The 12,233-nt window shown below is 41.6% G+C and overlaps 1 protein-coding gene across 7 annotated transcripts; it reads left to right on the forward strand.

Annotated features, from left to right (window-relative positions):
* Positions 1-575: 575 nt before the first annotated feature.
* LOC129823879 (piggyBac transposable element-derived protein 4-like) lies at positions 576-6,473 on the forward strand. 7 transcript variants are annotated; one of them, XM_055882943.1, is made up of 4 exons: positions 576-655; positions 911-983; positions 1,572-1,730; positions 3,768-6,473. In XM_055882943.1, exons 2-4 carry the CDS (start codon positions 931-933, stop codon positions 5,992-5,994), a joined length of 2,439 nt encoding a protein of 812 aa, XP_055738918.1. In that variant the 5' UTR covers positions 576-655; positions 911-930; the 3' UTR covers positions 5,995-6,473. The 7 variants fall into 7 exon arrangements, with proteins under 7 accessions (XP_055738918.1, XP_055738917.1, XP_055738916.1 ...); XM_055882942.1 differs by having other exon boundaries at positions 614-749; XM_055882941.1 differs by having other exon boundaries at positions 614-737.
* The last annotated feature ends 5,760 nt before the right edge of the window (positions 6,474-12,233 follow it).

The raw sequence follows: 12,233 nt of genomic DNA on the forward strand, positions 1-12,233 counted from the left end.
CTCCAAATCGAAAATGCTAATTAGTATCAAAGTAGACATAATGCAATACTACAAATCCTTGCGAGCTCCTGCCCGCCATCCCTAGCTGACACCTTCCTAACAGATATTGTGTCAATGTAAAACTTGCACAAGGCAGTTCACAGAATTGACAATTTAAAGAAATGTAGCCAATTTATTAATTACAAAATGTACCTAACATTAGATAGTTAATCCAGAGATTCTTACCTTTGTCTCGATTAGTCAGTCTCGTCCAGAGTTACATTATGGCATTTGTAGTTCTTTATGATAGCCTAATTAGCGTTTCATTTTTGTGGGGATAAATTCAGGCGAATATATTGATAAAAGTCACCTTGTCCTAGAGAGATTTAGTTGGTTATCAAAACGTCACGCCAGGGTAAGTCTACACAAAACATAGTCCTCATTTTAATTGTTTCTAAAATCCCCTAGGGGAAACATGAATGGTGGAAAAACGATTGGAACAATTTCCTTGTTTGACCGCTAGGTTTTATGGGTGTTGTGGCTCATACTGTTGTACTCTATGCATTCATACCTTCGAATAGTAGGCTAATACATAGGCAATACAGTAGGTGGCGGCATGCAACTATTACATCTGTATGCTGACAGTCAAAATACCAAAAAAGAAGAAGTAGAATTGGTAGGTGGCGTGTATGTGCTATGTGTTGTTTTTAGTTGCGTTGTTGTGCGAACTCTGTGTTGAGCAGCGGCGGAAGAGAGAGGTAATAACAGAGGTGCATATCTCTAGTAAAAATTTGGGATGGTGTTCGGGTGATGTAACATGTTAGAAACGTAAATATTAAGCATATATAACCGAAAGGCCCAAGTGCTGCTGTGGAACCATATGGGTTTGGTAGAATGACGTTATGGCTGCGATCATGTGTTTTGGCTTCAGGCAGTGGACAAACAGCCAAGATGGAGCTGGAGGAGGTGCAGGACAAACGCTCCCTCTCTGAATGCGATAAGAGGTAGTATGCCTGAAGTACTTTCATATAAATTACAAACATGTTAAAATACTTCTCCCAAAGAACACGTATTCCAAAAAATGACCATTTATAACCATTACGTCACATAAAATGCAAAAATGTGTTCTAATGCAAATGAATGGTTCTGCATTACGTCTCTATGAAAGTATTTTATCACAAACAGGAAAAGCTGTTTTTTATCAACGATTGCACAAAACAGCAAGATAGTGAGTCACAGACAGATTAATCTATTTTAAGATACCTTGCTGATTAAATACATTATATTTTAGCCTTCATAGGGTGGTCCTGAGGGCAAGAGTCACACCTATATTTCTTGACTTTCTTGTGATTTTTGTCTGCACCTTGACTCCTATTGCTGCAAGCTACAAATCTGGTATGACTCCAGTCTTTGCTCCCCTTCTCCACATTTTATGTTGATCAATCTACTGGCATTTAGAAATATCGCACACACAGATAATGAGTTGAGAACATGCATTATATGATCAATTGTTTGCTCTGTGCTCCAGTCTTGGGCTCCCACTTAATTTGTGTGAATTCATTTCCATTGTTTTTGTCTGAAATGCCTTCCAGGAAGAAGGCAATGCAACCTGAGAACAGCAGCGTTGTTCAAGATGATAATGGAAAGGAAGCAGGAGAAATTCATTCTGATGGAGAATTTCAGGGATGTGGCAGCAACGATTCATTTCTAGATTCCATCTTTGAAGAGGAGATGGATCGACTTTTGGACCTGTGAGTTGAACTATTACATTATTCAGAGTGGATAGAATTTTAATTTAAGCATCCACTCAGTATTGTTTGCTTAAATATCTTTAAAGTTCTAACACCCATTTTACCCATTTTGATATTGAGTAATTTGCATTTTTATTTATTGAAATTACCACACCCAGTGTGATATTTATATTTTGTTAATTATATACACTACCAGTCAAACGTTTTAGAACACCCACTAATTCAAGGGTTGTTCTTTATTTTTTTCTACATTGTGGAATAATAGTGAAGATGTCAAAACTATGAAATAACACATGGAATCATGTAGTAACCAAAAAAGTGTTAAACAAATCAAAATATATTTTAGATACTTCAACTAGCCACCCTTTGCCTTTGACAGCTTTGCACACTCTTGGCATTCTCTCAACCAACTTCATGAGGTAGTCACCTGGAATACATTTCAATTAACAGGTGTGCCTTGTTAAAAGTAAATTTGTGGAATTTCTTTCCTTCTTAATGTGTTTGAGCCAATCAGTTGTGTTGTGACAAGGTAGGGGTGGTATACAGAATATAGCCTTTTTATGTAAAAGACCAAGTATATATTATGGAAAGAACAGTTCAAATAAGCAAAGAGAAACGACAGTCCATAATTACTTTAAGACATGAAGGTCAGTCAATATGGAAAATCTCAAGAACTTTGAGAGTTTCTTCAAGTCCAGTCTCAAAACCATCAAGCGCTATGATGAAACTGGCTCTCATGAGGACCGCCACAGGAAAGGAAGACGCAGAGTTACCTCTGCTGCAGAGTATAAGTTCATTAGAGTTACCAGCCTCAGAAATCAGCAATTAACTTTACCTCAGATTGTAGCCCAAATAAATGCTTCAGAGCAGACACATCAGCAGACACATCTCAACATCAACTGTTTAGAGGAGACTGCGTGAGTCAGGCCTTCATGGTCGAATTTCTGCAAAGAAACCACTACTAAAGGACACCAATAAGAAGAAGAGACTTGCTTGGGCCAAGAAACATGAGCAATGGACATTAGACCGGTGGAAATTTGTCCTTTGGTCTAATGAGTCCAAATTGGAGATTTTTGGTTCCAACCGCCGTGTCTTTGTGAGACGCGGGGTGGGTGAACGGGTGATCTCCGCATGTGCATTTCCCACCGTAATGCATGGAGGAGGAGGTGTTATGGTGTGGGGGTGCTTTGCTGGTGACACTGTCTGTGATTTATTTAGGATTCAAAGCACACTTAACCAGCACGGCTACCACAGTATTCTGCAGTAATACGCCATCCCATCTGGTTTGTTTTTCAACAGGACAATGACCCAACACACCTCCAGGCTATGTAGGGGCTATTTTACCAAGAAGGAGATTGATGGAGTGCTGCATCAGATGACCTGGCCTCCGCAATCCCCCGACTTCAACCAAATTGAGATGGTTTAGGATGAGTTGGACCGCAGAGTGAAGGATAAGCTGCCAACAAGTGCTCAGCATATGAGGGAACTCCAAGACTTTTGGAAAAGCATTCCAGGTGAAGCTGGTTGAGAGAATGTCAAGAGAGTGCAAAGCTGTCATCGAGACAAAGGGTGGCTACTTTGAAGAATCTAAAATATATATATTTTTTGGTTACTACATGATTCCATATGTGTTATTTCATAGTTTTGATGTATTCACTATTATTCTACAATGTAAAAAATAAAGAAAAACTCTTGAATGAGTAGGTGTTCTAAAACTTTTGACCGGTAGTGTATATCTATTGATTCTTGAAAAATAACACTAATGTCTCATGGGCTTAGTCTAACTGTATAAAATGTATTTGTAAACAAACAATATAAAACGGGTTAGAAAACCTATCATATTGGCCTTATGGACTGTCAAGCTCTCCATTCAGTATTATTTTCCTAAATCTGTAATTTTGCATAAATCTGTAATTTTATCAACAAACCCAACCTTTCTCTAAGTAAGTTGGTAGAAACCAGATTGTCACAATGATGCTGTTTATATGTATGGCACCACCTAAAACATATTCTATTATTTTATTAATTGTTTTTCAGAGATGAGAATGAAGACCTACCTTATCTGACGGAACCTTCAGAGGCTATGGAGGGGGATGAATCCCCTCCCAATGGAACAGAAGTTACAGAAACTAGAAGGGGAGATGACTTCACTCCCAACAGGACAGAAGTTACAGAGACTATAGAGGAGGATGAATACCCTCCAGATGGGACAGAAGTTACAGAGACTAGAGGGGGAGATGACTCTCCTCCAATTATGACACGGCTCAGGGTAAGGGGCATCTCCTCTCGCCCTAAGATAGAAGCTTCAGAGTCAAGTGAGGAAGATGGAGAAGACCTTCCCCCTGATACAGAAGTCATCGAGAGCAGGGCTTCAAAAATAACAAAACTCATCTCTAGCCCCAAAGCAGCACTGCAAAGGAAGGCCAGGCCTCCATCCTCTCCCCCCTGGACACCCAGCCCTGCCAAATCCAAAAACAGAGCTCATGCAGCCACACCTCTTTTCAGTGGGTCAGAGAGGAAGTGGAGGACTGAGGATGAACCAGACCAAGAGCATAAACTGTTACCTTTTGAACCAGCTAGGACTCCTGGACCCCAGCTAGACACTTCAAAGAACTACACTGTTCTAGAGCTCTTCCAGCTCTTCTTCAGTAATGACATTGTTGATACTCTCTGCTCAAACACCAACAAGAATGCCAAGAGAAGACAAGAACATGGAATCAAAGAACCATGGAAACCTGTATCTGTGGAGGAAATGTACAAATACCTCAGCATTGTAATCTATATGGGTCTGCTGAATGTGCACACTGTATCAGACTACTGGAATCGAAACAGAATATATTGTCTTCCTTTTTGTTGTACAGTCATGACTATGACAAGATTTCGGGCAATCACCTATTCACTGCACATGAGTGACCCAGCAGAGGATGAGGAAAACGACAAGAAGAAGGGGACTGCAGGGTATGATCGGCTCATGAGAATCAAACCTCTCAAAGACCAGATTTTGGATGCATGCAGGGCCTTCTACCACCCATTCCAGAATCTTTCCATTGATGAGCGCATGGTGCACTCCAAGGCCCGCCACAGCCTCAAACAATACATTAAATCCAAGCCCTACAGGTATGGATTCAAGCTGTATGTTTTAGCAGATTCAAGAAATGGCTACACCTGCGACTTCAATGTCTTTATGACAAAAAACCCATCTGCTTCAGGCAAAGGGGAGAGCTATGATGTTGCCATGAACCTGTTGAAGGTGCCTTACTTGGGCACAGGATACCACATTTATGTTGATAATTATTTCACCAGCACAACTTTCTTCCGTGACCTGTACAAAAAGAAATTGGGAGCATGTGGAACCATACGTGAAATCCGTGTGGGCATCCGAGAGAACAGCATGCCTGCTCGAGCAGAGAAAGGAACCATCCGCTGGCTCCGTGATGGGGAGCTGCTCTTCACCAAGTGGATGGGCGCACAACCAGTCACCATGTGTACCACTATTCATAAGGCATTTGCAGGGGAGCAGGTCAAAATCAGGAAACAGAGCAAAAATGGATCCTGGACAACACAGTGCATACCCGTCCCAGAGGCAATCAAGCCGTACAACAAGTATATGGGGGGTGTGGACCTGTCTGATGCCCTTATCAAGTGCTACAGTGTGGCCCACAAAACCATGAAGTGGTACAAGACCTTCTTCTTCCACTTTGTAGACATTGCTGTGGTGAACAGCTTCCTCCTGCAGAAGGACATGGCCCAGATGAAGAAGAAAAAGCCAATGACCCACAAGCAGTTCAGGGAGCAGCTGTGCCTGCAGCTTGCTGACATTGGTAAGCAGGAGGAGGCTGAAGAAGAGTCTTCGGAGGAGGAGGAGGAGGAAGAAGAAGAACAACCAGAAGAAGAGAAGGAATTGGTGGAAGTGAAGCGACCATGCTACCCTGTACCCATAATTGATCCTACCACTGTTGACACCTCTCAAAGAAAATCTAGTGGCAGGAAAAAATGTTGTCTGTGCAAGGAAAGCCAGACCAACTGGCAGTGTGAGTCCTGTCAGGTAGCACTCTGTATGATACCAGACAGAAACTGCTTCAGAGTTTGGCACATGAATAAAAAGGATCTCGTAGCAGAAGTTTTCAAGAGGCATATAAAGTACAACCCATACCCTACCCATCCTTGGATGGAATATGGGGGGGGGAAAATTGAGTTTAAGTCTCAAAAACAGGCGCAGAGTTTCATTAAACGTCATTTTGGCTTGAGGAACAACAGGAAGTAAAACTATTTTGCTGTCCTGTGCACATTAATGATCCTACCACTATTGACATCTCTCAAAGAGAAACCGTGGGCAGGAAGAACTATTGTCTGTGCAAGACCAACTGGCACTGTGAGACCTGTCAGGCGCCGCTCTGTATGATAGAAGACAGGAACTGCTTCCGGTTCTGAGTGTGGCATAGGGATCAATAGAATGTCTCTGGCACAACTTTTCAGTTGCATTGATAATACCAGTGGTCTCAAGTGGGATGATGATTATGGTAATGATTATTATGGTTAGGCCTATTATTTGTATTGTTTTATTATTTTAGTTTATTCTATTAATATTTGTGCCCATGAATGATCCCAGCACTCTTAAAATCTCTCAGATGTACTGTACACATGAAGTGTCATTTGTGCAATGATTATTTAGATGATTTTGCAGAGTTAGTCTTGCCAGAAACTGCTTAAAAATATGGAATGTGATTAAAGACAATGAACAGACTGATGCAAATGTTTTTTCCCTGGACTATAAGCTTTCTGAAATGGGTAATAGAAGAGTGTTGTTCAACTTGGCAAGATTTTGCAAGTTCATGGGGACGTAATAGGATTAGAGGAAGGATTAGATTAATATTGCCCCAAGCCTGTGTGCAAAGTTGGTATATACAGTGCCTTCAGAAAGTTTTCATACCCCTTCACTTATTCCACATTTGGTCTGAATTCAAAATTGATTTTTTTATATTTTTAATCTTACCCATCTACACACTAACCTATAATGGCAAAGTGAAAACATGTTTTTATAAATATTTGAAAATTTATTGAAAATGATGTACAGAAATATCTCATTTACATAAGTATTAACACCCCTGAATCAATACATGTTAGAATCCCCTCTGGCAGCGGTTACAGCTGTGAGTCTTTCTGGGTAAGTTTCTAAGGCCCTGATTCCGACCCGAGTTATGGGTGCGTAAATGGAATGTTATTCCATTTTTATGCACTTTTCTCTCTATGCGTATTCCTACCTTGAATTTAAGCATGAGAATAGCACGCTATTCACCTGCTATTCGTTCTGGGTGGAGATCAAATAAATGAAGGTGTGGCGGAGGTGTCAATAGATACGCCGTATTCTGACAATGACTTACCACCTTTAAGCAAGAGGAAACGATGTTGAGCAAATCTGCCGGTTCCAAGTGGAAAAAGCATCAACTTTATCAACAAAAAGCATAAACTTTTCCGATAGAAATGCCAGCATTCTCCATATACTGTAATTTGCAACGATAAGAGTTAGGTTAATGAGTCATCCGTTTAGGAAAAGTAATTGTAAATATAAATTACACGTGTTTTAAATCTATTTACATTGTAATCGGGGGAGACAAATGTGAAACCAGTCATATACCACCCTGCATACCACTGCTGGCTTGCTTCTGAAGCTAGGCAGGGTTGGTCCTGGTCAGTCCCTGGATGGGAGACCAGATGCTGCTGGAAGTGGTGTTGGAGGGCCAGTAGGAGGCACTCTTTCCTCTGGTCTAAAAAATATCCCAATGCCCCAGGGCAGTGATTGGGGACACAGCCCTGTGTAGGGTGCCGTCTTTCGGATGGGACGTTAAACGGGTGTCCTGACTCTCTGAGGTCATTAAAGATCCCATGGCACTTATCGTAGGGGTGTTAACCCCGGTGTCCTGGCTAAATTCCCAATCTGGCCCTCAAGCCATCATGATCACCTAATAATCCCCAGTTTACAATTGGCTCATTCATCCCCCTCCTCTCCCCTGTAACTATTCCCCAGGTTGTTGCTGCAAATGAGAACGTGTTCTCAGTCAACTTACCTGGTAAAATAAAATAAATAAATAAAATATGGCAGCAAACTGAAGCATATCAACTTTCCCACTGAAGTTTTATGAAATGCTGTGGTATTATGCAGAATTTGAATGGTATGGCCTTTTAACTTGCAGGGATGAGCACTCTCGAATGTCTTAATTATATGCTACCCCGACTTTCTCTGTTTCCTATTTCTATCGTGTTAAATATTAGTCACTATCAGTATCGACCGTCAGTAGGCCTAATAACCAGACATATTCAACTGTCAATTTACTGTTAGTTCCATTCAGTTGGTATAGCCTAACTTGCTTAATTTACCTTAATTTGTTTCCTCTGTAAATGCTGTCACAGCCATGTGGGTGTTGCTGAGGATCATTAGTAACAGTTCATAACATTAAAAAATACGTAATATTTATGGAGCAGAGCGCAGACCAAGCCGTTACAGTTTCATTCTGACCCATGGCACAACACTTGGCTGTGTCATCACACAGTTCCATGGTTAGTGCAGGCAATAGAGGGTATAGACTACTATTGTACATTATTCTCCCTATTATATTTCTATGTACACTAATCTTCCCACATCACCGTGGGTTAAATAACAATGTGGCAATTTTCAGAATGAATCAAACCACTGTATTTTTGATTAATCAGTATATTTTGTGCATACACTTTTTTTTAATGATTCATATATACTTTCCTAGTCCTAAAATGTGCCTAAATAATCTACAAGAACATGTTATTTTTTAGATTTACCAGTTAGTATTAAAACGGAGATGAATAGGCATATAATTAGATGGCTTTCTTTCATTGATGCCTGTTTTCTGAACCCGTTCACTCAGTGTATTCTAGTCTGTCAACAAAATTCTAATTGACGGTACACCGTATTTAAAGGGATGGCTTAAGATAAATGTAATAAACTCCATGAGAAATTCTGTTGGCCAGCAAGTTGGAGGGTTTTCAGCAGTTGAATTACATTTTATTCAGCAAACGCAAGGGAAACAGCCCTGCAAAGCCCATTACGCACCTTCATAAGGTAAGTCAATACTAACTATTGAGAAGTGCGTAGGACAGGGGTTAAGAGGAAAGGCGTAATTACTCTGTCGGGAATCGAGACAAGAGTTTTGCACACCTGGATTGCACAAAATTTGCATTCTTCAAGCTCTGTCAAGTTGGTTGTTGATCATTGTTATACAGCCATTTTCCTGTCTTACCAAATATTTTCAAGCCGATTTAAGTCAAAACTCAGGAACATTCAATCTCGTTTTGGTAAGCCACTCCTGTGTATATTTGGCCTTGTGTTTTAGGTTATTGTCCTGCTGAAAGGTGAATTTGTCTCCCAGTGTCTGTTGGAAAGCAAACTGAACCAGGTTTTCCTCCAGGATTTTGCCTTTGCTTATAGCTATTTTCTGTTTATTTTTATCCGGAAAAAAAACACTCCTTAGTCCTGGCCGATTAAAAAAAATATATATTAAAAAAATTTAACCTTTATTTAACTAGGAGGCAAGTGAGTTAAGAAAAAATTCTTATTTCCAGTGAATGCCTACCAAAAGGCAAAAGACCTCCTGCGGGGATGTGGGCCTGGGATTACAAATACAATTTAAAATATAAATATAGGACAAAACACACATCATGACAAGAGAGACAACACTACATAAAGAAGACACCTAAGACAGCAACATAGCATGGTAGGAACACAACATGGTAGCAGCACAAAACATGGTATAAACATTATTGGGCACAGACAACAGCACAAAAAGCAAGAAGGTAGAGACAACAATAGATCACGCAAATCAGCCACAACTGTCAGTAAGAGTGTCCATGATTGAGTCTTTGAATGAAGAGACTGAGATAAAACTGTCCAGTTTGAGTGTTTGTTGCAGCTCGTTCCAGTCGCTAGCTGCAGCGAACTAAAAAGACGAGCGACCCAGGGATGTGTGTGCTTTGGGGACCTTTAACAGAATGTGACTGGCAGAACGGGTGTTGTATGTGGAGGATGAGGGCTGCAGTAGATATCTCAGATAGGAAGGAGTGAGGCCTAAGAGGGTTTTATAAATAAGCATCAACCAGCGTCGTCCGGGTTAGGGGAGGGTTTGGCCAGCAGGGAAGTCGGGCCGGGCGCAGTGCACGCTGATGTAACAGTATAAACTTTACGTCGTCCCCTCGCCCCGCTCCGGGCGCGAACCAGGGACCTTCTGCACACATCAGCAACTGACACCCACGAAGCATCGTTACCCATCGCTCCACAAAAGCCGCTGCCCTTGCAGAGCAAGGGGCAACCCTACTTAAAGTCTCAGAGCAAGTGACGTAACTGATTGAAATGCTACTAGCGCGTACCCGCTAACTAGCTAGCCATTTCACATCCTTTACACTCACCCCCCTTTCAACCTCCTCCTTTTCCGCAGCAACCAGTGATCCGGGTCACGGCACCAATGTAACAGTATAAACTTTACGTCGTCCCCTCGCCCCGACGCGAACCAGGGACCCTCTGCACACATCAACAACGGTCGCCCACGAAGCATCGTTACCCATCGCTCCACAAAGGCCACGGCCCTTGCAGAGCAAGGGGCAACCCTACTTAAAGTCTCAGAGCAAGTGACGTAACTGATTGAAATGCTACTAGCGCGTACCCGCTAACTAGCTAGCCATTTCACATCCGTTACACTGACACGGTCGCCAGGTGTACGGTGTTCCCTCCGACACATTGGTGCGGCTGGCTTCCGGGTTAAGTGTGCATTGTGTCAAGAAGCGGCTTGGCTGGGTTGTGTTTCGGGGGACACACGGCTCTTGACCTTCGCCTCTCCCGAGTCCGTACGGTAGTTGCAGCGATGAGACAAGACTGTAACTACCAATTGGATACTAGGACATTGGGGGAAAAGGAGTAAAAAATGTTTTTTAAAGACCCAGATGTTTTTTGGGGGTCAAGTTTCAGGTGCTCTTTTAGCACCTCGGACTCAGTGACAGCCTGCAGGGAGAAACTTTGTAGCGGGGCAGGGGAAAAAGAGGGAGAAGCATCGGGGATAGTCACATTAGAAGGAGTGGGAGATGAGGAAATGTCAGACGGGCAAGGAGGCATGGCTGAGTCAAATAGGAACCCTGACTTAATGAAGTGGTGATTAAAGAGCTCAGCCATGTGCTTCTTGTCAGTAACAACCACATCAACTTTAAGGGACATGTGCAGATGTGAGGAGGATTTATTCTTCAGGTCTTTAACTGTTTACCAGAACTTCTTGGTGTTAGACCCACAGAGAGAGAACTGCTCCTTAAAGTAACTAACTTTGGCCTTCCGGATAGCCTGAGTGCACTTATTTCTCATTTGCCTGAACGAGAGCCAGTCAGCCTAAGTATGCATGTGCCGAGCCTTTCGCCAAATGCAATTCTTGAGGTGGAGTAACTCTGCAAGATCACGGTCGAACCAGGGGCTGAACCTGTTTTTAATTCAAATTTTCTTTATGGGGGCGTGTTTGTTAACAATACCACTGAAAATATAGAGCAAAGAAGGTCCAAGCGTCTTCGACAGAGGGGATGAAACTGATTCTATACCATTTTACAGAGACCAGTTCATGAAAGAAGGCTTGCTCATTTACGTTTTTTAGCAAGCGTCTATGACAAATCAGGACAGGTCGTTTCACTGAGCAGCCATTATGAACACAGGCTGTAAAACAGTGATCACTAAGGTCTTTACAGAAAACATCTTTACAGAAAACATCAGACTGATACCTTTATTTGTGAGGATAACATCAAGGAGAGTAGTATTTTCTGGGTATTTGGAGTCATACCTTGTGGAATTGGTAATAATCTGAGAAAGATTTAGGGAGTCCCATTGCTTTAGGACTTGGTAAAATGGTTTAAGCATGTCCCAGTTTAGGTCACCTAGCAGGACAAATTCAGACTTAGTGTAAGGGGCCAGGAAAGAGCTTAGGGCAGGTAGGGTACAGGCCGGTGCTGATGGAGGACGTTAGTACCCAGCAACAGTCAACAAAGAGCTATTTGAAAGCATACCCATAACATGATGCAACCACCACCATGTTTGAAAATATGAAGAGTTGTAGTTAGTCATGTGTTGTGTTGGATTTCCCACCTAACATAACACTTTGTATTCAGGACAAAAAGTTCCTTTCTTTGCCACATTTTTTGCATTATTACATAAGTGCCTTGTTGCAAACAGGATGTATTTCTTGGAATATTTTTTATTCTTTACAGGCTTACTTCTTTTCAGTCTGACATTTAGGTTTGTATTGTGGAGTAATTAGATGTTGTTGAGCCATTCTCAGTTCTCATATCACAACCATTAAACTCTGTTTAAAAGTCTCCATTGGCCTCATTATAGCCTGAATTTAAAATGGATTAAATTGATATTTTGTGTTACTGGCCAGCACACAATACCCCCATAATGCCAAAGTGGAATTATGTTTTTAGAAATGTTTACAAATGAATAAAAAATGAAAA

Source organism: Salvelinus fontinalis, chromosome 26 (assembly GCF_029448725.1).
Source record: "Salvelinus fontinalis isolate EN_2023a chromosome 26, ASM2944872v1, whole genome shotgun sequence".
In the NCBI taxonomy this organism is placed as follows: domain Eukaryota; kingdom Metazoa; phylum Chordata; class Actinopteri; order Salmoniformes; family Salmonidae; genus Salvelinus; species Salvelinus fontinalis.

Coding starts and splice junctions, on each gene's coding strand:
- LOC129823879 (XM_055882940.1), top strand. CDS start 874: ATGACGTTATGGCTGCGATCATGTGTTTTGGCTTCAGGCAGTGGACAA. Junction 984..1,571: donor CTCTCTGAATGCGATAAGAG/GTAGTATGCCTG, acceptor AATGCCTTCCAG/GAAGAAGGCAATGCAACCTG. Junction 1,731..3,767: donor ATGGATCGACTTTTGGACCT/GTGAGTTGAACT, acceptor ATTGTTTTTCAG/AGATGAGAATGAAGACCTAC.